The sequence below is a fragment of the Rhodofomes roseus genome (genome assembly GCF_022264815.1).
Source record: "Rhodofomes roseus strain CIRM-BRFM 1785 chromosome Unknown C8Q71scaffold_6, whole genome shotgun sequence".
Classification (NCBI taxonomy): Eukaryota; Fungi; Basidiomycota; class Agaricomycetes; order Polyporales; family Fomitopsidaceae; genus Rhodofomes; species Rhodofomes roseus.
This window is the reverse complement of record NW_025952962.1, coordinates 1567777-1592137: the sequence shown is the minus strand read 5'-3', so window position 1 is coordinate 1592137 and position 24361 is coordinate 1567777. Positions and strand designations below refer to the sequence as shown.

Sequence of the window (24361 nt, the reverse complement as noted above, 5' to 3'; positions counted from 1 at the left end):
TCGACTCAGTCAAGCTTGAACATTTTGACGGGTGCGCTCGGGCGCATCAGTCTATACGGATTGCGCTGTAGAGCTTCCGTACTGCCCAATACGTCGCCAGGAATCCGATTGTTCCTACGCAGCAATTCATAAGCGCCTTCAGCACCGGGAACGTATGGACGCACCTGTGACGAGGAAGTCGAGAAGCACTAATAGGAGAAGATAGCCCATATACAACATGACACTCGAGAACGAGTCCAAGGACAGACGAGAAGCCCAGTAGAATATGCCATATGCCAGCAGCCAGAAGGCGCTGCCGCCTCCCGTGAGGAACGCACGCCAGTGCCATCTGGAAGACAGTATCAACAGGTTGACGCTGTCGCTCCAAGGGAAGAACATACCGGTACTCCTCAGCACAAAGGAGGAAGTATGTGAAGAGAATGGTGACAGTAGCTGTTGTCAGCGACACGATCCCAGCGGTCAGGGCTAAGAAGCCAAAGGCGTAGTATGCCCGCGATGCGAACAGGCTCGACATCACGAAGTACAGCTCAACAAACGCAGCACCTGCAACCCAGAAAGAAATCAGCGTTGATCCATTGACAGATGTCATCTGTGCCCTACCAAAAGGAAGGATGCCGGCCAACAATGTAGCGGCCTATCCATGTCAGCCTGTCAACATCGCCACAAGTTTGACTCCAAATTGAATGCTTACCCAGGGTTGCAAGTACCTCGGAACTTGAGGGATCTGACGTGGGATCTGATTCACTCTAACTGGATGACGGACAGCCTGTGCAAACCTTGTAAGAACCTGATAAGGCGCACCAAAAGATACGTACTCCGTGTCTCGACCCGATGAAAGAACCAACCAACGACAGAGGGGCGGAGATACCAAACCACAGCACGACGATGAGCAGCATGGTACCTTGAAGGACAGTTCAAGTCATAACTTGTTGATATTGATCATTGATACGTACCAAATGGCACAGCGCCAGAAGAGCCGGCGGAGATGAGGAACAAGTTGAGGAGGAAGACAATTGCAAATACCACACTGTAACACGATCAGTAAGTCAACGAACTCCCGTGGAAGTGCGGCTTACGCGGGAAGAACTGTGGCGGTCAGGAACGAATTCTTGCTCTTGTTCTCTCCACCTAGTGAAGTATACACTCTACTTGATATGTAACCGCCAATGCTATATGCGACGATCACTCAACATATTGTTTTGCAATGCAAAAAAGTGACACACTTACCAGCCAAACAACGTCCAACACACCATCATAACAGTCGCCAGAGAACCTCGGTTAGATGGTGATAGGAACCCCAACAGAGCAAAAACTAGCGTGGCGACGTCAGACCCATCCAAATGGGGTGTCCGGTAGACTCGTACCGAGCGTAACTCCGACCATGGCGCAGAGTTGGGCACCATTGCCGACCAGTACGGACAGGATCATCGGATTGCGTGGCCTTCGGAACACCTCGCCGTGCACCAGCTTCCAGCCCCAGTCTTCCTGTACATCTTCCTAATGATCATACTGCGCATTAACACCGGAATGTACGGCGAGCGCATGCAACCTACGCTGAGATCAATAGCATTGTATCGAGAGATCTGAGCAATTTGTCAGATGGGTCCAAAGCGAAATCATAGCGCTACTCACGTCGCGGGAGACAGTCCTGTACAGGATCATTCCGACCATCAAGCAAAGGAACACGACTATCACAATGGAGTTTATCAAACTGAACCAATGTATGCGCTAAATTGGCTCCGAGTGAGCTTCAGGTTGCGGCGGGATGTTAGAGCGCCTACTGGGTCGAAAATATGGAGATAATTGTCCCATCGGGTTGCCCAAGGGGTGTCGGATTCCTGTCAAGCCGCGTGAAGAAGCAGACAATGATGCGGAGATACGGAGGCTTGCCTTCCATGTTAAACGGTACGTATACCGAACCGCATTGTCTCCATTCTCTCGTAAGATGAGCGGCGAGTTCTGATTCGGCGTGCAGTCGCCTTGCGTATCTTGAGGGCCGCCAATACTGTTGCATACACATTAGGCAACGAGACAGTCACCAACGGTTCCGGTTACCTAGCAGGCCATACAAGGACGCCCACGATGCGATGTACACCTGGCTTCGGAGTATGGTACCTGAGGTTGACGCAATCAGTACCTGTGTACAGGTTTACGACGCGTCTCGTACTTCAGGACTATCTCGTAATGGTTGTTCAGGGCTGGTGCATCTGCCCGCTCGCCTTCGTCATCGCCCAAGTTGAATCCCATGTCATAGAAGAGGTCTCCTGTTTTGAGGTCTACCTTCGCTTCTGCAGCAGGTAGGCCATCAACTAGCCAGTTGAGCGCGTAGTCCTCCTTAATCCGGTCGTTGATGAACTTTGCATCGTCTGCGGGGACTTTTGTCCTACACATGACTTTGCATGTACCGTTGTCCTCGAGCATACGTATCTGCTACAGGTTACGGAGGCTCCGCATGGCGTATCTAGGAGAACTCACGTCATACGGCGAGTTGAATATCCTGTCTCCGAACAAGATAGACCCCAGTGATTCGGGTTCCTTGTGTGGACCGCCTTCTGGCTCGCAGAAGTGGAACCGGGTGTCATAGTAGTCATCTAGAACAAAGAGCGTTGAAGTAACGATACAACGTAAGTTGGCTGCACTCACAGTTGATCAATGACTTCTACACTCCCAGCAACGGACATGTCAGGGACAGATGCGTTTCGAGAGCAAGCTAACCGACGTACGAGTTTCGCGTTATCATGGCCCGCCAGCATGGGAGTCAGGGCGTTGACATACAGGTCCACGACCTCTCCCTCGGCATAGTCATGCGGTGCGGCTCCGGGGAGATAGAACGCATGCGCTGCGGGTGAGAGCGAGACGAGGATGCTGCCCAGCAGGCACGCGCGCGCGAACGAGCGCGCCATGCCGCAACTTGGGAAGAAGAATTGGTGGTCTGAGCGCGGACTTGCGGCGTGTTGTGCGCCGACGCCGGGGGGTTGTGCGGTGGGTGGAAGCGAGAGGAGGACGTGGGGGGCGTAGTGGTCGCAGCGCGCTCCGAGTTGGCAGAGGCGGTAGCGCTGGGTGCCACGCGAGCGATGTACAGGAATGCATGCGTCCTTCCCTACTCGGCTCGCTTTCGGGACGTAGTACCTTGCAGCGTGCAGCCGCGCGCAGCGCAGCGCTCCTCTGTCTGCGCCTTTTGTTTTGAAACGACTCACAGGGCCCTCCACCGACGCAGCCACGCTGACATAGCTCCCGTAAAATGGCTCATCGCTCGGCTGTATGCAGATCTGACAGACAGACGCGGTCATGCTCGAAACAGCCCGTTTACCAGTGCAGCAGGTGCGTTACAGTTCGTCACAATGTTTGATCCCTAGTGCGTCTCGACCTTGCCAAATATGCACTACCTTCGCTGCGAATCTGTCTCAGCCATGTTTACACTTGACTCAGTTTGCCGGCCCCTGCCCTCCTTGAGGCGCTACTCTGTTACCCCCGCACGCGTGCCATATATAAGACCCGGGATCCATCCCCCCGTGGAACCTTCATCCCGGACCCAACAGAATGGCCGCCCTTCATCCCGTCTTGCCCGAGGACATACTCTTCAACATTTTTAGCTGCCTGGAGAAACGCACGCATCTGGTCTCCGCGATGCTCGTCCGTCGTGCCTGGTATGGCGTAGCCGAACGGCTTCAGTATCTGGACATTACCCTCAAGTTCCCTCTCTTCGAGGCCGCAGGAGACAGTCAGGCCGTACGCTGCCTAACAACACTTGCGACAAGGGTCACCGCCGCCAATGCAGTCCGCCATTTGGCTGTCAGTGGTATGTTCACTGGAGACACTGTTACGCTCCTCTTCAACGCACTGAACCAAATCACGCGCCTCCTATCTCTGGAGCTCCGGGTCACTAATCGTACCCACGAAACCACATTCCAGACCTTATGGCAGGCTTCCTGCGAGTCCAGCCGTTTCCTACCTCAACTTTCTGCCATCAACACCGACGATGCCGTGGTCGCTGCCAGGGTGGCCCGAGGGCGACCGTTGTCTGTCCTTAGTCTTCCAGAGTTAATGGAGGCCGCTAGATTCGACGCGGTTGTGGATTCGCTTCGTGCCTCTACTGCGGCAGTGACGCAACTTCGCCTATACATCGACGTCCACGATATTTCCACCGCCGCGGGGATTGTCCGGACCATATGTCGGACACTTCCATCACTCAGCGTTCTCTCCTTGCAGCTGAGATTTCCGAATCCAGCGGACGTGACTTGGGATACAATCGGAGTAAGCTCCCATTTGTCATGTCCTGATATCGTTGTTTATCACCCGTGACGCAGGACCTTTTGGACGACGCAGAGTCGTCTCTCGACCGCCTCCACTCTCTCAGAGTGCTCAGCCTCGTCCTAATACCCGATCCAGTAGATCTCGCCCGTCTGTACGAAGAGAAGACCAAAGGGTTGGCCCGCAGGGTAGTCGACCGACTCCCCCAGCTACACCGGGTGGAGCTTCGCTGGCATGGGTGGATCGTCTCGGCGGATGCGTGGACACCGGTTAGCCAGAGGAATCTGCTCCGTCAGCTAGACGTCTGGTTCTACACCGAGGCTCGCCACAGGCTAGACTTTGCGCGGTACGTCTATCCATAGAGCACCTCGGGAAGCCGAAAGCCAATTCCCCTACAGTGACGCAATCTCCTGACAAGTTTCGCTTCACCATCGAATTAACCAAGCAGCGAGGTACGCTGAGGTTGCTGTCACGTCAATTGGTTATGATCAAAAGGAGTTTACCCTGACCTGTTTCAGGCTGCGCGAGAGTGGCGGTCGAAAGTCCTGAGATCTTCCTACCAAATTTTTCATGCGTCGTCACCCCTGCTATCGCTATGGCATGCATGATATGTACGGCGGCTTCGTTTTTGTCAGATGGGCTTCAGAGTTATCGAGTGCGCTATCACTTGGATAGCTTTATGCGAAGAAATACGGGTAGCATGTGGGGTGGTTCCCACATGATATCGATAGCGGGAGACGGGAGCTAGCTGGCCGCATTCACGATAGTCGCTCTGTGCTCATTTTGAATTAGAGTGACTTGCTTCATGAGTTTCCATACTGGCGGACTCAATCGAGCGCCTTTGAGGTTTGAAAGAAGCGCGTACTAGAGTCCCAGCGCTTAGATCGTCCAGGCAGATCCCACACAATGACACCGGCAATGGCCGTTGGACATCGATCCCGGTGTGATTCCCCGACCCCTTTCAGCCCCTTTCACTCTTGACCGCGACTCATCGACATCCTACCAACAGTGGCGGGCTTGCGTAGCAGTCACAGAGACACAGTATTGTTGGATCTCGATAGCTGCAGTAACGTAACACAGACCGGAGTAAGTTCATCGGACGTTCACTCCCAGTGATCGTCGAGGTCACGGTCGTTACTGACATAAGTTTTAATCCAGACGTCACAAGACTCACATCAGCTCCAGCAAGAAACGCAGCGAGACATTTCAATGGTGTTGTCGCTGTCTGGCACCCAGAAGGTGCCCGGAACACCTGCCCGTGCGCAGTCCGCGTCGACGGAGCAGAGTCCCGGGACGAACCACCTGACTGGCTTCTCCTTCTCTCACATCGGGAAAGAACCTGAATTATTAAAACGTATCAACCTTGTAGATCAGGACCAGGAACTGCAGTATCCTTCTTCGCCCTCGACCCCAGCTCTGCCAGACGAGCCCGCTGTCACCGCGGTGTCATCGCAAGCAACCTCCAGTAGTATGCCGGGGGCTTCGTCACGCCACGCAGTGCTCAAGCGCGAAGCCTCAGCTGCCGGGGCTACCTTCCGACTCAGTCCTGACACGACATTGTTCCACGACGGACCATCTACCTTTCAAGTTCCAGCCCTCCCCAAGAGCTCAACCGCTTTGGGTATCTCGGGCATGCATTACCCTGAGTTTGCTCAGCATCATCGCATTGGCACTACGAACTCGTCCCTCGCTCCCGCGAAAGAAGCCGTCGCTCCCATGCCCGCAGATACGAGTGTTGCATCATCACGACCTTCTCCCCTCAACTCCGCTGGCCCGAGCGTCCTCACCCCGTCCCAAGAAGCTCGTCGCATCATCCCTGGTACGCAGGACGCATCTCCCGCAGATCTCATCGCACGCATTTCGCAAGTCGCCGTGGAGAAGGCCGAGTGGAGCGAAATGAAAGCTCTCATGGAGCGATACCGACGGGAGCACGTCGAACTCCTCGAGAGGAACGAAGAATCCGCGCGCGCATATCAGAGGGAGCGCGAGCAAGCTTCGAAGGTCTCCGCCGTCGCCGATGCTGCGTTCACCAAGTTTGAGGCACTGCTTCATCGACAAGAAGAGCGACTTGCGGCAGAGCAACAGCAGGCCGAGTTTGCGCTCGCGGACGTCCAAAGGACTATCGCTGACCGCCATGCTGCAGAGGCCGCGGAGGAGGCTGCGCGCGCGGCAGCAGCGGAGAGAGAACGCTTCGCGCAGGCGGAGATGGACAAAGCGGCGGAAGAAGAAACTAGACGCCTCGCCGCAGAACAAGAGGCGGCGCGACTTGCCGAAGAGAGCCATAAGGCTGAGGCAGAGAGGCAGCGAGCTGAGCAGGAGAGGCGCGAGGTCGAAGAGAAGCGGAGAGCGGAAGAAGAGCAGCGGGCTGCAGAAGCCGCAGAAGACGAAGAGCGACGCAAGATCTACGAGAGAAAACTAGCGAAAGCGAAACAGATCAAGGGAGCCCAAATTGAGGCTCAGCGACTTGAGGCTAAGCAAATGCTCGAGAAGAGACCTAAGACTGCAAAGGAGGACCTCATAGCGAGACTGGAGAAGGAGAAGAGAGAAGCGACTTCTCGATCTTCCTCTGTCTCGTCGTCCAGTACGAAGCCTCCGGCGAGTGTCGGACACAGCCAGGAGACGTCGAGTCGCACCACGTCGGCGAGCAACGACACACCCGCGGCGGCTACTCAACCCCTCGCTACGTCCTTGAATGGCATCGACTGGTCTTCCCTTCCCGCCAAGCCCGCCGCTACGAAACCGTCGCGGCCTAGCAAATTACAGGTCCCGAACGGCAAGGGTAAAGAGAGCGGAAACGCTGTACCAACGCCGATCGTCAATCAACACGCACAGCTGGACGGCGTCCTCCCGTCTCCTGTGACGGCGAACAATCCGTACAAACAGCAGGTGAACGATAACTCGCAGACAAACGTACATTTGCAATCAGAGTTGCAGACGCCGAAACGCGCTATTGAGGCTGGTATCAAGCCAGAGGCCATCACCCCTCGCCTACCCCCCGGCACGCCGACGCAGGCGATGGTGAACGTCGACACCTCCGGAGTTTTGGTACACAACCAACACAGCGCTCTTAACGTGAGCGAGTTGCGAGGCCGGACCGTCAAAGCGTCGAAAGCAGTCCAACGGACAAGTCAGCCTAGCTCGAGGCACAGTTCATCGACGAAGGTAGCTCCGGCTGGCGAAGCCGAGCGACCCAGTGTCAAGCAGGAACCGGTCCCGGATATTGGCGACTTTGTCGCCCGATCTGACAATGTCCCTTCCGCGACCCAGACCACGGGCGTCGTGCAGCACTGTCACCCTGACAATGCGTCTCAGACTGGCTCTCAGGTCGGCAGAATCGCCCGCCCTCGTCCTAATATCCCCTCGTCGAAGCCAAACAATCTGGGAAACGCTCGGAAGGCAGGCCAACCCTCTTCCGCCGTTCAGAATGACGCATTACCGTCTCCTTCGCAACCCCTTGCGCAGAGACTCTCAATGCCCGGGAGACCTGATTCTTCCATAGATACCTTCGACGCCAACGAGCCAGGGGATGCGGATCCTTGGGTCAACACTCCTCAGTCTCCTGTTACGGCAGAAGAGCATATACACAGACGATTCGATGCCGTTCGCGACGAGAGAACCTTTTCACGGCCCGCTTACGACCATTACTCTCCCCAACGAGAGCTGACTCCTCCCCTTCCGGCAAGGGTAGTGTCGCGAGAACATCGTTATGATCACTACTCGCCCACTCCAGGCCGTCCACCACGTCGTGAACGCAAGCGACCGAGGCCGAATGAGACCGCTTCGGTCAACGACGACGAACCGCCTCCGCGCCGGGCCAGGATGTCTCCACATGATGACCCTCCACGACGCCGACGTGCCACGACGCCTGAGATCTACGATCAGCCTATGCAGTTACCGATTGGCGATGGACGCTGGAGCTCCGGATCCTTGCCTTCCTGGAGCTCCGACCCTCTGCCTCCTCAAGCTCAGCCGCCCGCCGATCAGCACAACCCGTACAACGCTTATGCAGGGCATCCCCCTCTGCGCGACGGCGCTCCCCCGCGCAACTACTACGACAATGCGTCGATGTATGGTGAAGCGTACCTCCCGCCGCTTCCTCAGGCCGAGTACAACTTCGAACTTGCGACGGCATCGACACAGGAACCGCTTGTCGCACGCTCCCAGACATCACAGTGGCCCACAGAACAAAATAAACCTCCCCAGCAACGTATTGCGGAGCCAGGACCCAGCCTACTCTTGCGCATCACTGACAGTCCACGCGGCACCAATGGTGGCACTCAGGCAAGATCCCGCAATCGCGGCAAAGTTGACCAATCGCCCCCGCGGCAAGGTCAGCGCAGCCGTGGTGCAGCCCCCTCTGGCAGGGGCCGTGGTAGGGGTGCCCCGACGAGAGGTGGCAGGAAGCAGGTCTCTCTTGAGTCGCGGTTGGCTAGCGGCTAAGATCTGAGCGAACGCTTGTCGTGATTGAAGTCCCATTGGTGAGGATACTATTCCGTAAGTATACGCGCAAGGAGCAACGCAACCCGTCCCAGGATCCCATCATTTTGTACCCTCCGCATCTTCAGGTACCGTCGTACAGAGTTGTCTCCGTGTCTTCTGAACTGTCTACTAGTCTGTTCGCTTCTCTCGTTTTCATGTTATGCTCTCTCCTGTCCGTCAAATGTTGTGATTATCTGGGGTAACCGTATTTTACTGAAGGGAGGCAATAAAATTCGTAGACGTCGACAGAAGTAGGTAGTCCAATTCTCGTGCACGCGTGAGCTGCATAGGGCTACATGGGACGACTGCGTGTAGAAGTGTCGGGGTCATGTATGATACACGGCAATACGGATATCACTACAACAGTGGTGCTCCTACTTTTCACGGCTCATTGGGCACCACAAATAGTTAGCTCCCTCATCTCCTGCAAGACGCCCTCGACCTGATCGGAACATGAGCAACTGCGTGGGGCTAGGCTGTAGAACCACGAGGCTCACCTGGGCATCAAGCTGACCTGCTGCGTAGTCGTCTCGAACGTTGTCCGCGAAGTACCTGTGTCTCTATGAGCCGAGAACCATGTACGAAATTCGGTGATCAGTACCTCTGGACGCCGCTCAGCTTCTCGTAGCCTTCCTCAGCGAACTTGCACTGCATCCTGATCATGGCCTCGAAGCTCGGGTCGAAGAATGGGACACGGAGGTCAAGCAATTGAGGAATCTCGGATATGAGCTGGTCGTTGAGCATGTCGAACACCTCCTTTGCATCGTCGTGCTCCTGTTGGGCCTGTGGGTAGTCATGGATCGCATGAGCATGTTTTACTACCAAAGTGTCGTAAACGTACCCTCGGCAGCTTGGTCGGATCTTCGCTCGGTTTGTTGATGAGCTTGTTCATCCTGCTGCGTGCAGAATCGTAATCAAGCATCTATGACATGCAATCAGTGAGGCTAGCCTAAGGCACGACGGAGTTGGTCGAACCTTCTTGTTACGTTTCGCGATGTGTTCGTTGACCACAGGGAAGTAAGCGTTCATCTTGCCAAGAGGCTCCATGATGGTCGTCCTGTATGGGGCATCCTAGAGGCACCATCAGCATCAACGGCAGAAGCAAGAGTCTGCAAGGAGCAATCCTCGTACCAGCTCTCGCCCGACGCCGGTGTCCAAATCATCCACCCCACGCTTGTACGCGTGTGCCGCCATCGCGCCCTCCGAGCTCTTATCCGCCGCGCCGTAGAAGACATCGATCGTGTCTGCGAGCCGCCCTTGTGCTGAGGTCATGGCTGCATCGGCAGGACTCGGTCAGCTCGACTGCGCGGCGCGCACGAGGGCCTGCGTACGCACCCCGCATAGCGTCCAGGTAACCCTTGCTTTCCTTCTGTAGCTGCTGGCATTCCTTTTCAAACCTGTCCAAGAGCACGTCTCAGACGACCTGAGACAGGAGTCAATTGAGAAGAGACGTACGCCTTGTACTTGGTCTCCTCATCAGCGAAGTCCCTGTCTACTGTGCGCTCGATCTGACCCGTCTTCTGCAGGAGCTACAGTCGGAGCATGTCAGTACCATAGCGGAGCAGTCTGCAGCAGGACTCGGATCTGATGTTGCTTCGGGGGAAGAGACGTACCGTCGTTCCTGCCCGGTTGACTGTCTTCTTGAATCTGTGCGTGCGCCTCTCGTGAGGGGGTGACCCACGTTTCAGACAGAGCCGACGCACCCTGACCAGCTCATACTCTCCTTGCAGTGTCGTGAAAGTGGTCGTGTATGGTCTTGTGTGTACGGCCAAGGTCTGTGTACGGTGCACAGCAACTGCAGTCTGAGTGAACACAGAACAGTGCGGTCCTACTGCGCAGACGCCCGGTGTCGAGTGGCGTCGGGCCGCTGGTGTTTATCACGTGATATGATGGCAGTCTCGGTGTCCAAAACGAGAATTGCTGAGGTTCGAATTCAACACACTGATCTTGTCCTGGCCTTTAGCTTCAAAACCGGCAACACAACCGCATCCAATCGACATACTAGCATTTTGCTTGACTTCAAGAAGTAAGACAGATGTGACACCAGCGAGAGGCGCCAACACACTGGAACAGGCTGGACGCATCCGGTGAACAGATCTAGGCCTGCTGTCTCGTTTGCACAAGGAAGATGGCCATGAAGCTTTGAAGTTCATATCCTCAAGATAGTCATCAACCGACCGGTACATTATGCCCCCTCCGGTCCTCATATCCTTGGCACTATATGGTAGATCAGTTATAATCTTTAGTCTAATTGCAGCAGAGTAGTCGCGCCGTGCTCCAGCTACGTGAGGTCATGGAAAAGAACTGCCGCTTATGGTTGAATAGTAGTGTGGCCTTGTATCATCATATCCGACCATGGCTTGCCAGACGACCAACTATCGTCAAGTTGCAACTGCATGCATATTGAGAATGTCAATTGTTGTCACGGTAGAACAATGCGCTCGGGTACAAAACGGTTGTCTTCCAATGCAAAGTTGCGTCTTTGAAGACAAACATTCTGACCCGTTTGGGGAGCAGACCAAACGGGGCATTGTTGTTCTCCAATTGTCCCCGGGCGTTGCAACGAGACTGATACATGCGGCTATACGGGGCGCGCTCTGCGCACCGGCGGGGTCGCAGTGTTTCAATCAGGGTCTGATGCTCGCCGAACTTGAAGGCAGACCGAGATGGATGGGCCGCCATGATGGGCGAGCTGTGGGCGAGTAGGCGGAGGTGCTGGAGGATAAACGGACGACGCGGTGAAACGGGCGCTAGGCGCTGGGGCTTGTCGCTGCGACGGCTGTTTGCCTCTTGCCATATCGGGCACAAGGGCGGGTAGGCGTGGGCGGCCTGTCTGCCATTGAAGACCTGCCATTGTCGCCCTTCTCTCCTCCTCCATCTCCCCTCCGTCGCCCTCCATGCCCCAGCTAGCCCGCGACGACCCCCGCCCCCCATCAGCCCAGAAACCATTTTCGTCGGTCGCCTACCGGCGCGGCAGTGTTCCCGAGATACACCCCACCGAGACCTCTTTCCATCTCTTCCACAGTCTCCCTCCACGCACCCCGCTCGCCCCTCTCCACTGCCAACCCACCCACGGGAGGCTCGCGGACACTGACCATCAGATGCCCGCGTCCTCACGCCCGGCTTTCCCTGGTTACGCTCTTACCGACTCAGCACAGGAATGGGAACGCGCCGCAGATCACCTGTGTTACGTTGGTCGCCCCATCCTGCCCACCCACAGTGCCCGTGATGGAGTTGAGCCCAGCTATTCATCGGCTAGAAGACGGTCAATTCCGAGCCAGTACGCCCTCTGTTTCGTTCGCCGCTGATCAATCGCCAATCATCCGTAGTTATAGCTCACACAGCGGGACTACCTCTCTCCGACACCCTTCCGCCCATAACAGGCAAACTGGCCGGCGTCCCAGCCATAGCGCCTCGTCCTCGGTGTCCTCGAGTCGACGCACATCCCTTCCCACCATCCACCTGCAACCATCCCCCCACCACGCTGCCATCCCTCCCACCGAATCTTATGTTCACCCGAATAGCGGCTTAAGCGGCTCTGACGATCTATACTCTAATTTATCTTCCTTCACGTTTGGTTCTGCACACACCGGCCGCTCCGACCACCTGGAGATGGTGAACCCCCTTGCCCCTCCGTCGGGCTCTAACAGCGCGGATCGTACGCCTCGGCCCTCCGTCTCCGGTCCGAGCTCTACTAGTACCCATGGAAGCTCTAGCCAACGCTCACGGACACCCAGGACACGGGGGAGGGAACTGGAGGATGAGGGTTCGAGAGCAGATGACGAGGACGACGAAATGGAGCAGCAGACACGAGCAAAAATGCGCGCAATGAACGACGGTACGCGAAGACCTTCGCTGCCGATGAATGTCCGCCCGTCTGGGACGTCGCGTTCGCCCCCTCGTCGTCCCTCTGTCTCGACTTCTGCTCAGCGACCGGGTGCGAGCCCCGTCGACCGAGGACGGGAGAGCACTCCCGAGACCTCGGAGGCCGAGACAGACCCTGGGGCACGCGACGAGGACGGCGACCATGACGCAGAATCGGGAGACTTCGACACCGACGTTGAGATGGATGACCGCCATGCCATCACCCCAGCCTCGAGGGACGCAGACATGTCGGACGTCGCATCGCAGCATACCTTCGGTGGCGACTATCGGGAATACGTTTACAACCCCAGCCCTATGGGACACTCAGACGACAGGATGGACGTTTCTGAGGCTGCAGAAACCGCCGACGACCTGCCAGAACTACCTATAGTTACGCAAACCGAGTACACCATCGATCCAGAGGGTAATGTGGCGGTGGTGCAAGCGCGAAGAGGCAGTATCCCGTGGATGACCTCCGAAGCACCCGAGGACGCTGCCTCCAGAGTTCGAGAAGATAGCTTGGCGACGTTGACTGGGACGCCCACAACCCTCGTAAACCCCGACAAACACGTACTGTCTGACTCGCTAGGCATACACCCCTCTCCGCAGAGCCAACAACAGCTGCAGCCATATCCAGCCCCAGAAAACGCAGCCGACCCCTTCTCCGGCTTCAATGTGAACTACATTCTAGGCACACGCCCAGACGAACATGGCGAGCGCAAGTCGTGGCACTCAGCGGGTTCCGCCTGGATGCAAGTCGACCCACATTACACACCTCCTGTACCGCTCGAAGGCGCGAGACCTTCGGCAGATTTCGAGGCATTCGATTTTCAGGGCTGGGGCGCACCCGTAACTGGGGTTTCTGGGAGGCGTCCGAGCACAGTGACTGTCAGTAGTCTCGGTGAGGACGCGTTCATGCGCCATTTGCAGCGGTACGATCCCGTGATCAGCACGCGCGCCGTGCAGTGGACGTTCAAACGGGAGGGTGCAGACAGCACGTCGCAGGACGTAGTGCCCGGGACACGCTGGGTGCAGAGCTCCGCGAGAGTAATCGCACCGGGCACGCAGGAGTTATGGCGGCAAGCGCACGTTGGGCGGTTCAAGGTAGACAAGTTACTGATGAGAGGTACGTTAGCTGAGTTTGTAGCGGTCGATCGGTACATGGTTCTGACACAAACTCTCAATAGCTGTCGACGATCCGTCAAAGCCGCCGTCGCAGCGCGTCAATGTGCGTCACATTGTCGATCCGTACTCGCAAGGGAACACGCTCGGCGGACCCATGGCGGTGGTGCATAAGCACTCGCGTGCCGCTGCGTTCTCGATATTCCGCAAGTACGACTTGTTTAATCGTCAACACTCGAAGTCGCGGAGCGGGGGCACGTCCATGCCCACGAGCTCAAGCATCTTGCTAGCAACCAAGCGAGTCCAGGAGCAGTACACCAGCACGCGCACCACCAGCCAGCTCAACTCGCATGGGCTCCTGAAGGATGGTGACAACCGGTCACGGCCGCAGACTGCAAGCAGCATGAGCACGAACGAGAGCGGCCGATCGAGCGAACCTAGCTATTCAAGCGACACCACGGGCAAGCGTTCTCCGAGCGACAAGAAGGGCAAGGGGAAAGACTTCAACTCCGATGCCACGGGCAACTCTGGCCGGACCTCGGGCACCGGAAGCCATACCGACGAGGAGTCGGTCCAGTTTGCGAAGAACTATGCCTCGTCCACATCCTCGGGCCCCTCCGCTCCCGTTTCGCCAACAGTAGCCGAAACGCATTACGCGCACTCCGTTTCGGACTCGGACTTCACGGCGGCTCGCTCGTCAGCAGGACCTTCGCATTCAAAGTTCGGGTCGCCGCCACCAACTGCGTCCTCTGAGCGCGCAGCCATTCGGGTGAACACTTGGACTATTGACGACGAAGACGAGCATATGCCACCGCGAACATCGCATGCTGAGGCGTTCGCGACGCTTGATCAGAACAGCATTGAATACTTCCGCGGCCGGACTGAACAGCGGACAGCGGACGACTCGCACTCCCGCAGTATCGCGGAGCGCTTGAGACGAAGACTGCTCGGCCAGAACCCAGTGAAGGTCATCTCACGGCCTCCCTCTGGTCCACCCACGGCTGTGCTCGATGGCAACTATACGCCGCCCTGGATGACCATGGCGCCGCGGTCCAGAGTGGAGGAGCGCGATCGGGTCATTCAAAACTTGAACGAGTCGTTCAAGGACGTCGGTTTGTTGCCTTCTTTCAAAACCAAGGGCGGCGGGAAGAGGAGAGGCCGCGGCAACGACGACAAGGTCAACATCTTCTCCCACGTCCCGCCAGACTCCCTCCACATGCTCCTCCCCCTCTGGCCTGGCGAGACGGATCCGAGTTCTACCTCCGACGAGGATCCTTCTGTGTATAACATGCCAGTCGAGGAGCGCCAGTACCTCCTGGTGTACTATGTACCTCAGCTCGAACGCGCGGAGCAGGGTAAGAAGAAGCAGGAGAACAAGAAGCGGTCGCGCTCTGGCTCTCGTTCTCAGCATCTGTCCTCAGCTTCTTCCAACCCGAAGACAATCATGCTCAGTTCCTTCTCCGTCTGCGCGCGACTCATCTCTTACCACGACCTCCTTGGTACCGGAGTGAGGATCCCTGTTGATGGGCTATCCATCACAGGCCCCATGGTCGAGGCCATCAGCGCGCTCCCGTCCGCTGCGATCCGTGAGTCGCGTCTGGAGACACCTTGTGCGATCATCGGCGTGTGCGGTGCTCGCCACAAGGGCGTCGAGTTCCTGCCCGAGGGACTGGCCAAAGTTGGCCTTGCGGTGTCGCAGCCGTCTTCTACCCCCGCTGGCGATCGCTTCATGCGTCCGCTAGAGGCAGAGGAAGAGGAGCTCATCTGGGACCTCACTCCTATCGGAAGGGCTGCGGTCGAGATGGCGTGGCTGGGCTGCCTCGCCATGACAAGCTTCGGACCCGAGACAGTGCCCGCGAAGTAACAGCCTGCGATCCGCCATCTGCATCTGTTATATCCATGTTCTACGTCATCTACGCCGCCTTACTCAAGATCTATCACGACTATTCGTTCTGCTCACCCTCTAGCATCTATCTTCGATACCCTAGGTCGTATACATAGCCCGGTATGAGTAACTTTCTACCACTGTTTCATTTAGCACCTCATGGATAACGTAGAAACTGTATGATTATACGTCTCCTTTGTGTCCTCAATTGCGCGATGCGATGTCTGTGTCTATAAATGTCTCTTAATGATCATCATTTCTCTAGCGAACACGCTTCCGTAGGTTGTATGTTGCGAGAATAGGTCGAGTGGCTGCGAATATGAGAGCAACGCCCACGAACGCTTCGGGTCCAAGTTGGTAATACAGTACACTGAGATTATACTGTACAGTAGTGAAGACGACGTTCTACGTATGGTCCAGTGACGAGACGATGAATCGATGTGATCTCATGCATTCGATGCCACATAACCTGATGCTCGCCAGACGACACCCCACATCGCCAGGAGCAACAGGCCCAAGCAAAGGAAGAGCAAACGCGCCTCCTCGCCCGCCTGGCTCCGCTCCAGCAGCAGCTCGCACATGCCCTTCTGCGTCACGTCGGGATGCCCACTGTGCCGGAGCTCACACGCCCACCTCCTCGTCCACCCGTTGTGCGACCTGCGCCAGCCCGTCCCGACGCCGATCCCGAGCAGCATCGCCGCGCTCACCATGCTGCGCCAGATCACCCCGCCGCCACCGCCACCCGAGAGGACCGCGCGCCACTCCGAGACGTACAGGTTCACGGGGAGACCGTGTATGTCGCAGAGGAGCTCGAAGGCGCCCGTCTCGAGCAGGGGCGGGAGCGGGATCGACGGTGCGTGCGCGGGGATGTAGTTGATGGTGAAGCGGGCGACGCGCGGGTTGGCGAGGGCGATGCGCGCGGCGCCGACGTGCATGGCTTCTTCGCCGTGGAACTTGACGATGGTGAGGTTGAGCGAGCGGAGGCGGGCGAGCTTCTTGACGGAGCGGGAGAATGTGTCCTGAAACATGCCCGTGAGCCCAACCCATGGCAGACTCGCAGTACAGCAGACCTACAAGGTAGAAGGAAGGTTTGCTGGTGCAGGTGAGATCTAGGTGTAACAGTTGCGGGCACGAGGAGACGATGGTGCGGAACACGCCGTTGCTGTCGTACCCGCTATGCAGCGCAAACGTGATGGTCAGCGACGTCAACGCCGTCAGGTCCGTCAGCACGCGCGAGATCGAGAGCGGTGTGAGCTCCCTCAGCTGCATTGGCTCCGGCAAGCACAACCTCTTCAGCGTCTTCGCCAACGACGTATCGCCGAGGGGGACGTGCTGCCCCCATTGCGCGCCCCACAGCACCTGTGCGTTCGCATTCGCGCCTGCGCCTTGACCCTGGCCCCGGCTGATCAGGGCGCGGAGATGATCGAGGGACCCAGTGAACTCCGTGAGATGTGGGACGGCATCGTCCTCGAGCCGCGCGAGGTCGAGGTGGTGGATGTCCGAGTGGCCGAGGAGGTGCAAACCTTCCAGAGTGGGATGCCGCTCGATAAAGTCGACGAAGGGGTGGAAGCCCATCTGCCCTGGCGGAGCGAGGTTGCCCGGGAAGACGTCGCCGACGGTGAGACGACGCAGACACGGCCAGCGTATCCTGTAGAGGGGGAAGACGTCTGAGGACTCAAAGGATGTCCCTGCGATTGCGAGAGACTCCAGGTACGGACAGCGCTGTACGAGCATGTCCCAGAGGCGGGAGAAGACGGGTGCGCTCTCTGCGGCATGCAAGTATCTCAGCTATACTAGCCATGTGCACAGTCAACGGCTTACCGCGTGAGGCGAGGTGTAGTTGGTGCGCATAGAAGCCATCCTTGAAGATCAACGAGAAGCCCTCAAGGCCGCTGAACTTGAACAGCTGCCACGGAAGACACAGTCAGGGTTGCGGATGTTCCAAACCGCGGTGACGATACGTACGTAGCTTGTGGGTCGGGGCAAGAAGCACCCAAGAGTCGTGCCGATATGTCGCAGCTGCGGGCATCTTGTACGAGACCAGTTAAACACTCAACGACCGTCCGCACACACCAACGCGCACCTGCGCTGCAGCTCCGACCACATACGGTCGTCCGGGAGCATGTCCTCCCCGTCCCATTCGAACACATGCAGGTCGTGCAGGTGCTTGGCGGCATGGGCGACTATCCGCGAGATGTCGCCCGCGACGTCCCACTCCTTCGTCTGGGGGCGAGGCCTCCGCGGGAGCTCCTTCTCAGGCCGAACGACGAGCTTGCGGACGTGTCGCGCAATGGCGGGACATCGGCCCAGCATCCGCAGCGTCGCCTCGCACTGAGCGGGGCCCTGCAGCTCGACGGCGCCATAGATCGCAGAGATGGTCTTCGCGTAGACGGCGGATGACTGCAGAACGACACATAATCAACAGCGATGTCCGCGCAGCGAGGCTCGCCTAGCCGGGCAGAGCAGAAGAATGACTTACAACGAGGCTAAGCTGGAGGACGTCAGACAGCGTGTTGAAGTAGGACGTAATCTCGAAGAGGATGTCTGCCGGCAGCGCGTTGAGGCTGAGGCTTGGCGGCGGGGCGCGCTGCCAGCTGAGAAGACGGTGGACGGGATAGAGTGCGGCGGATACATCTTGCATGTTAGCAGGTAGGACGATGGGTGTGGGTCCTGGGATGCTCGGCAGTGTGTGGGCGGTACGAGGACGGTCGGTCCATATGCTGACTGATGCGGTCGTCGTTATGTATGTAGTGTGCTACACAGGCCTACGGAGGTCTTCGGTCTGCAGCTGCGACCGCCGGAAGCCGCAGAGATGTATCAGAAGTCGACGTCTTAGGCGGGCGAGCACCACGCTGGGGCAGCTTCTTTGGCCAGGATACTGCACTACTTAAGCTGAGCGTCCACACTGGCCGCGAGGCGCTCCCACTGGCACGCATCTAGCCTACTTCGGTTGCATGATGCACGATGGCAGGCTGAGGAGCGCCTCTCAGATGCCTCTCAAACAAGCTTTGTTCGTGCGACCTTGCCCTCTCATTTGCAGGTTGCCAACAGACACAGAAGTAGGCCCCGCATCGAGGCCATGCGCAAGATCAATACTGGAACACACATTATTGCAACATCTAACCATCGTGGCACACGGAGTCCAAAAGAGATACAATCGTCTAATACCTGCAGGCGAATAATACACAGCCGCGGCAGTCATCATTATGCACGCCAAATCCAGCGCAGGGCAATGCAGTAAATTAGGACCTGACAACCGGTCAGCGTTTGCCCCGGGGCACGACGGCACGCGAGAGGGAGACTTGAAAAGACACACGCACATTTTGTAGTGTACGCTAATCTCCGGCTCGTCGTTGGTCTGGTATGCGATCGTGATGTCGAGGTCGCGCGGGTTGCGTGCGTTCGGTGCGCACCACAGATGGCCCTTGACCGGCCGTCCTTGGAATACAGTGAGCGTTTCAGGCGTGTAGAATACAGTTTGCCTGAAGGAAGTGTTTCCACGTTTAGCACTGCTAGAGCAGGAGAGAACAGATCGCGTAACTGACTTCCAGTGAGTGTATTTGGCATGCGGCCCAGTTGAGAACTTGACTTTTGTGTGGGTGCACTCGAAGGAGATGTCGAACCAGGCGAGGAAAGCGTGGGCATCTATGCAGAAGCATATAAGTATGCGGCTGATTGCCCGACGACAACGGCTCTGCTCACAGTCGTCTCGGGTCGGGTTCAGTGAGAACGGTGCTGTGAATGTCAGGTCCTCCTTCTTTGCCGTGCGCAGGTCGATGTGCTGGGGGCCATTCAATATAATGCCAGCGATAAGAGACCGCACTGCATACCTTCACAAGGCAAGGGTCTGTGACGACTGCCTTGAGATCGACTGTATCCACAAGAGGCTCCCGCAACGCGATGTCCTTGATACACGAGTAGTCAAACCCATACACGTTGTCCCAGACTGAGCAGGCGTCAGTTGGCACGACGGCTCATGAACACAATTGAGAAGTATCTTACAGTTGATCTTCTCTTCCTTGTAGTCCGCATCCTCGATCGCAGCGATGTACAGCGTCGCAGTGTCCGGGAAGATGAGCCCGTCTGATTTGAGGTAACGGTCACGTGCGAGCAGCACGGTATCGAGCATGGACTCGTAAAGCAGGAAGTAGCCCATCCATTCGGAGATGATGATGTCGAATTCTTGGATGGGTAGCGGGACGTCCTCGAGCTTGCCCTTCACGAGTGTGATCGCTGTACGAGGCAAGCGTTTGGCACGCGATCGCAGATGAGGAAACAAGCGGACTCACTGTCCTTGAAGCCGTTGGCCTCAATGATTTTAACTGCCTGATCGATGATGTTGGACATATCGATCTATGAGGGACAGAATAAGAGGTCCAGGAATGGCGCGGTCAGCGACATGATACGCACTCCGACGACGTGTTTTGCGCCTGCCTTGGCGGCGAACATGCTCAGGATCCCGGTTCCACAGCCAACATCGAGAACAGTTTTGCCCTTGAACAGGTGCGCGTTGTTGATGATCGCGTTGCGATACGATCCCGTTCGTACGCTGTCCTTCAACATCTCTTCGTGAATACCTTGCGCGCGACCCACCATCAGCATCTTATCCTAGAGTTAGACAGATACAACACGTACCGAAGTGCGCGTACGAGTCCGCATAGCTACAAACGCCAATGTTAATGTCAGTTTCCTGGGCGGCTCTGCACGGACACGACCGCAGAGCCAACGAAGGACGCGAACGAACTAGTCTCGTGAAGTCATGTTGTCCACCGGCACATCTGTCTCCATGGGGGTCGTCGACGGTCCTGCGTTTGCCATTTCTAAGGGTCGCGTTACTTTGCTAGTTCAGTGAAATACGGCTCAGACGAAGGAAGGCGAGGAGGACCGGACAGCAGGAGAGCAGACGAACACGACTGGGGCCAATCGCGCGCTTGCGCCACAAAAGAGCTCGAAAAGAAAATGCGCTCCAGAGCCACGTGCAGGCCTCGATCGAATACAGCGCGTCGGGCACGTGATCGAGACGCGCGACGCTGCGGCGGGCGCCAAACACAGGCGGCCCTTGCGGACACTGACAGAATGGCGAAGGTCGGCCGCGTCCCACAGCGGCGCAGCTCCGAAGCCCCTCCAGAGCCGCACACACTGTGACACAGCTGCGTAAGCTGCGCAGGGCAGTGCTCCGCAGACCCAGTCAAGACCCGCTGCTGCTCGGTCGGCCCAAAGCGACCCCTGTCTCCCTCTCCACCAGCCGCCATGATTGTAGACCCGAACACCACAAACATGGTCCGTTGTCCCGCCCTATATAAGCCGGTGCTTGACGTCTGACTGGTATTCTCCCCGCAATGAAGGCTACAGCGTCCAAGGACGATATGCAAGCGCCACCCTCTTACGATGAAACGATGAAGGATGCTGCCGGTAGGTGACAACTTGTTCGTGGCTATGGAATAGCAATTCACTTCTTCATACGCAGCCTCCGGGCCCTTCCTCGCTGATGGAGCGGCGAGAGCCGATCAAGTGAAGGTCCCAATCCCCCCGCCGCCATCACACCCGTTGGCGGGACCCTCACCGCGCATACCGTCCATGCCAACAACGACGGTTTACAACTATGTGAACCCCGTATCCGGCGAACATATCGTTTCTCTGCTCTCTCCGGACCACCCGCAAATGGTCTGCCTGCAGCAAGGCGGCCACGTACCGAGCACGCGCTACGGAGTCCTCGGTATGTCCGATCGGTTTTCCGAGTGGGCGAGTGTCTGCTGACTGTAGTTCAGGCATTCTTGCGGCCATCATCTGGTTCCCTCTGGGCATCGGCTGCTGCTTGCTGGACCGGCGAGTGAAGTGCTCTAGGTGTGGGCTCACTCTCGACGAGGGTCTGTGCGCATAAGCGCAGCACCGCGGGATCTCGGGATTACTTTGCCACCCTTCTTTCTTTCGTTGGTTCCTATCGGATTTCCTTCGGTTTCTGTACCGTATTGTACGTACTGTTCTCTGCTGCATTCCTTCATCGCACATGTTGGCCTCCTCATCTCATGACATCTACACCGGACTGTTGTACTTGTAGAATACGTACAGTAGACCATGCCGTCCTCAGATGCAATACACTGACGCTCCCTCCGAGTTAATCTTGACATCCTTGAACAGTTGTGCGTTGGACAGGCCCCCGCAGTGCGAACGTGTTTCCTGTTGGCGGGATGAATCTTGGATGAATCCAGGTCACCACCAGGTGCAAGGACGCGCCTGGCGTGACAAGGCGAGCATGGGCTGTGCCATGACGCGTCCAGGTGATCGCGTCCACGCATCGCGTCTGCCGCATGAAAAGTGTGCACCGGCCCCCGGGTTGTGGATCATTTATCATGATCGGTTAGCACTGCTTGATCCCGGCATGTATCGGCCTCACTGGCATGCGCTATAACGACATCCCGCCCTTTTCGCACCCGAGCCCATTCAGACATAATGCGTCGTCAAATTCATCGCTAGTACACCTGATAATGAAGACCGCCCATGGTGGTGAGCACTCAATGCCGTATCGTCCACCTGCATCTCGACGCTATTGACCATATCAGCGCGGGTGCAAGATGGGCGACGAATTCATCGCTCTTCGAACTAATCCGAATCGCCAATGACCAGCACGAATTGCTTCCTGAGCGGCCGTTTCGCGTTTCATCATCGCGGGCTAACAGTCGCGCTACCAACCAGGTGCCCTGCCGAACCACAGCCTGTCCGGCATTACTCCCGGATTAGATGGAATGGGGTCTGGTCTGATGCGCATGCCACGCTGTAACTTGGCCGTACGGCCAAGATTTCGGCGGAGGGCGTCGTATAAAGATGCGCCTGCCGCGTCAGAACTCCCCAGCTCGCAGCCTTCTTTCTTTCTTTCTTTCAGAGCTCCCAGGTACAGGTGCCGGTCGGTGAGTACCCCTTGTTCGTATGTGTGTTGCTCACACCGCTCACTACGTTCTCTACAGCCTTACTTGTACTTCTTTTTGCACTCTCTCGTTACGATTTTACGACTTTTTCAACTCTCTTCCTCTACCCAACCGACCCTTTTACGCCGTTCAATTCACGATGCGTTCTTACTCTGCCATCCCCATTGCCCTTGTCGCTGCTGCGTCCGTCGCCCCGGCCTTCGCTGCGCCCATTGTCAAGTGCGTATGGTCCTCACGTTCGATAGATTCACGCACTGACGCTCGCATCGTAGGACCACCGACATCGAGGTTCGCGAGGACTCGTTCCTTCCCACTCGGGAGGTGACCGAGTTCGAGGCGCGCTCTGTCGATGATGAGTTCGAGCTCGCTCGCCGCGACCTCCAGGAGGAGCTGTTCACTCGCTTCTTCGACGAGGAGCTTGAGGCTCGTGCGCCCCATCACGATGAGGAGCACGACGCTGAGGAGTACGGCCACCATGGTCATCACCATCACCATCACCACCCCGGCCACTACCACCACGGCGAGCACTTCGACAGCGAGGAGTACGGCCACCACGGTCACCACCACCACCACCACGATGGCGAGTTCTTCCACGACGGTGACCACTACGATCAGCGCATCCACCACCACGGCCACCACCGTCACCACCACCACCACCACCACGGCGGCGAGCACTTGGAGGGTGAGCACTACGGCCACCACCACGGTCACCACCACCACCACCACCACCACGCCGAGGACGTTGACGGTGAGGAGTTCGGTCACCACCGTCACCACCACGAGGGCGAGCACCACCACGGCCACCACCACGAGGGCGAGCACTTCCACCACGGGTACGCTCGTGCGGTTCCCGCTTCGCCGGCTCCGGAGGTCCCTGCCACTGGTGCCGCGACCCAGGACGCGGCTCCCCACGCGCACTCTGCCCAGCACGAGGCGCACGGCGCTACGGGCACGGGCGAGCACGCTCATGGACAGCACTCCGTGCACGCTGGTGCGCACAGCCAGGAGCCCCACGTTGGTACGCACGGCCAGGAGCACAACGGTGCCCACGCTCACAACGGTGCCCACGCTCACAATGGTGCCCACGCTCACAACGGTGTCCACACTGGAGCGCACGAGGGCGCCGGCGCGCACCGCACGGGTCACCGAGGTGCGCAAGAAGAGCACCGCGATGCCCACTCTGGCCGGCGCGGTCGTGGGAGCCATGGTTCTCAGAACAAGGGTCATGGTCGTCACGGCGTGGAGGGTGAGCGCACGGGTGTTCAGCACGCCGGCGCGCACCACAACCACGAGCAACACTCCGGTGTGCACCCCGCAGGTTCCCGCGAGGGGCAGCACCACGGCACTCAGCACGCTGAGGAGACTGGTGTGCAGCACCACTCTGAGCAGACCGGTGTGCAGCACCACACTCAGCAGACCGGTGCGCAGCACAACGCTGAGGGCGTGCAGCCGGCCCCTGGCACCTTGGCCCACAAGGCGCGCGAGCTCGAGCTGCTCGTCCGTTCGCTCTTCGGTGACTACGACGAGCTTGACTAAGCGGTGGATCGAGAATGCCGAGCGGTATGATGTGTTCTGTAGTAGGAAGATAGTTCATTTGTATTGTTACGACGAGAATGCGAATAGCTCTGGGCTGCGAGTCTCGCTTTTAATATCCTCGGTGTGATTTTGTGAATTTCGACAGGAGCATGAGTGATATGTCATCTAACGTCGTGAGCAGTGTACGATGAGATGCATATGTGGTTCATCGCTTTGGTGTGATGCCATGATTCTCTGGATTCGGGGGCTTACATCGCATTTGAAGCACTCACGTCGAAAGACGAATGAGCCGTCAGATGAA

The 24361-nt window shown here is 57.5% G+C and overlaps 8 protein-coding genes across 8 annotated transcripts; 4 read left to right on the top strand and 4 right to left on the bottom strand.

Annotated features, from left to right (window-relative positions):
- Positions 1 to 46: 46 nt before the first annotated feature.
- Positions 47 to 2903, bottom strand: C8Q71DRAFT_795726 (endosomal P24A protein; the record flags this gene model as incomplete). The annotated part of the gene is made up of 19 exons (XM_047925624.1): positions 47 to 114; positions 165 to 328; positions 381 to 543; positions 601 to 634; positions 692 to 766; positions 816 to 901; positions 954 to 1027; positions 1077 to 1169; positions 1228 to 1312; positions 1365 to 1497; positions 1554 to 1583; positions 1633 to 1728; positions 1782 to 1838; positions 1891 to 2005; positions 2056 to 2115; positions 2168 to 2427; positions 2476 to 2591; positions 2644 to 2659; positions 2724 to 2903. 19 exons carry the CDS (start codon positions 2901 to 2903, stop codon positions 47 to 49), a joined length of 1905 nt encoding a protein of 634 aa, XP_047781268.1.
- A 637-nt stretch (positions 2904 to 3540) lies between these two features.
- Positions 3541 to 8691, top strand: C8Q71DRAFT_856122 (uncharacterized protein; the record flags this gene model as incomplete). Its single annotated transcript, XM_047927259.1, has 3 exons — positions 3541 to 4254; positions 4308 to 4520; positions 5410 to 8691. The coding sequence occupies 3 exons, from the start codon at positions 3541 to 3543 to the stop codon at positions 8689 to 8691; spliced, it is 4209 nt and encodes a 1402-aa protein (XP_047781267.1).
- Positions 8692 to 9118: 427 nt separating this feature from the next.
- Positions 9119 to 10447, bottom strand: C8Q71DRAFT_795725 (BAR-domain-containing protein; the record flags this gene model as incomplete). The annotated part of the gene is made up of 10 exons (XM_047925623.1): positions 9119 to 9172; positions 9228 to 9282; positions 9332 to 9513; positions 9572 to 9652; positions 9706 to 9801; positions 9862 to 10004; positions 10066 to 10127; positions 10186 to 10259; positions 10344 to 10377; positions 10434 to 10447. 10 exons carry the CDS (start codon positions 10445 to 10447, stop codon positions 9119 to 9121), a joined length of 795 nt encoding a protein of 264 aa, XP_047781266.1.
- A 1372-nt stretch (positions 10448 to 11819) lies between these two features.
- On the top strand, positions 11820 to 15880 carry C8Q71DRAFT_515365 (uncharacterized protein). The gene is made up of 2 exons (XM_047919077.1): positions 11820 to 13720; positions 13782 to 15880. The coding sequence occupies exons 1-2, from the start codon at positions 11959 to 11961 to the stop codon at positions 15578 to 15580; spliced, it is 3561 nt and encodes a 1186-aa protein (XP_047781265.1). The 5' UTR covers positions 11820 to 11958; the 3' UTR covers positions 15581 to 15880.
- A 1-nt stretch (position 15881) lies between these two features.
- C8Q71DRAFT_515344 (uncharacterized protein) lies at positions 15882 to 18527 on the bottom strand. The gene is made up of 6 exons (XM_047919076.1): positions 18081 to 18527; positions 17685 to 18001; positions 17567 to 17630; positions 17423 to 17507; positions 16676 to 17367; positions 15882 to 16620 (listed from the first exon to the last, which is right to left on the bottom strand). Exons 1-6 carry the CDS (start codon positions 18240 to 18242, stop codon positions 16048 to 16050), a joined length of 1893 nt encoding a protein of 630 aa, XP_047781264.1. The 5' UTR covers positions 18243 to 18527; the 3' UTR covers positions 15882 to 16047.
- Positions 18528 to 18533: 6 nt separating this feature from the next.
- Positions 18534 to 20560, bottom strand: C8Q71DRAFT_749773 (S-adenosyl-L-methionine-dependent methyltransferase). Its single transcript, XM_047923226.1, has 10 exons — positions 20346 to 20560; positions 20237 to 20262; positions 20012 to 20178; positions 19891 to 19954; positions 19604 to 19834; positions 19432 to 19547; positions 19304 to 19382; positions 19147 to 19246; positions 18922 to 19083; positions 18534 to 18850 (listed from the first exon to the last, which is right to left on the bottom strand). Exons 1-10 carry the CDS (start codon positions 20417 to 20419, stop codon positions 18844 to 18846), a joined length of 1026 nt encoding a protein of 341 aa, XP_047781263.1. The 5' UTR covers positions 20420 to 20560; the 3' UTR covers positions 18534 to 18843.
- Positions 20561 to 21742, top strand: C8Q71DRAFT_749769 (uncharacterized protein). Its single transcript, XM_047923225.1, has 4 exons — positions 20561 to 20881; positions 20947 to 21013; positions 21069 to 21317; positions 21370 to 21742. The coding sequence occupies exons 1-4, from the start codon at positions 20852 to 20854 to the stop codon at positions 21480 to 21482; spliced, it is 459 nt and encodes a 152-aa protein (XP_047781262.1). The 5' UTR covers positions 20561 to 20851; the 3' UTR covers positions 21483 to 21742.
- Positions 21743 to 22663: 921 nt separating this feature from the next.
- Positions 22664 to 24060, top strand: C8Q71DRAFT_856117 (uncharacterized protein; the record flags this gene model as incomplete). The annotated part of the gene is made up of 2 exons (XM_047927258.1): positions 22664 to 22743; positions 22797 to 24060. The coding sequence occupies 2 exons, from the start codon at positions 22664 to 22666 to the stop codon at positions 24058 to 24060; spliced, it is 1344 nt and encodes a 447-aa protein (XP_047781261.1).
- Between the last annotated feature and the right edge of the window lie 301 nt (positions 24061 to 24361).

What these genes read in the sequence shown, in the direction of transcription:
- C8Q71DRAFT_515365 (XM_047919077.1), top strand. Translation starts at nt 11,959, where the DNA reads ATGGAGTTGAGCCCAGCTATTCATCGGCTAGAAGACGGTCAATTCCGA. An exon ending in AGACAAGTTACTGATGAGAG is followed by an intron (nt 13,721 to 13,781) that starts GTACGTTAGCTG and finishes AACTCTCAATAG; the next exon opens with CTGTCGACGATCCGTCAAAG.
- C8Q71DRAFT_515344 (XM_047919076.1), bottom strand. Translation starts at nt 18,242, where the DNA reads ATGCAAGATGTATCCGCCGCACTCTATCCCGTCCACCGTCTTCTCAGC. An exon ending in TGGTCGGAGCTGCAGCGCAG is followed by an intron (nt 17,631 to 17,684) that starts GTGCGCGTTGGT and finishes GTCTCGTACAAG; the next exon opens with ATGCCCGCAGCTGCGACATA. An exon ending in ACTACACCTCGCCTCACGCG is followed by an intron (nt 17,368 to 17,422) that starts GTAAGCCGTTGA and finishes TGCATGCCGCAG; the next exon opens with AGAGCGCACCCGTCTTCTCC.
- C8Q71DRAFT_749773 (XM_047923226.1), bottom strand. Translation starts at nt 20,419, where the DNA reads ATGGCAAACGCAGGACCGTCGACGACCCCCATGGAGACAGATGTGCCG. An exon ending in CAAGGAAGAGAAGATCAACT is followed by an intron (nt 19,548 to 19,603) that starts GTAAGATACTTC and finishes ACGCCTGCTCAG; the next exon opens with TCTGGGACAACGTGTATGGG. An exon ending in GCCAAATACACTCACTGGAA is followed by an intron (nt 19,084 to 19,146) that starts GTCAGTTACGCG and finishes CACTTCCTTCAG; the next exon opens with GCAAACTGTATTCTACACGC.
- C8Q71DRAFT_749769 (XM_047923225.1), top strand. Translation starts at nt 20,852, where the DNA reads ATGATTGTAGACCCGAACACCACAAACATG. An exon ending in AACGATGAAGGATGCTGCCG is followed by an intron (nt 21,014 to 21,068) that starts GTAGGTGACAAC and finishes CTTCATACGCAG; the next exon opens with CCTCCGGGCCCTTCCTCGCT. An exon ending in CACGCGCTACGGAGTCCTCG is followed by an intron (nt 21,318 to 21,369) that starts GTATGTCCGATC and finishes ACTGTAGTTCAG; the next exon opens with GCATTCTTGCGGCCATCATC.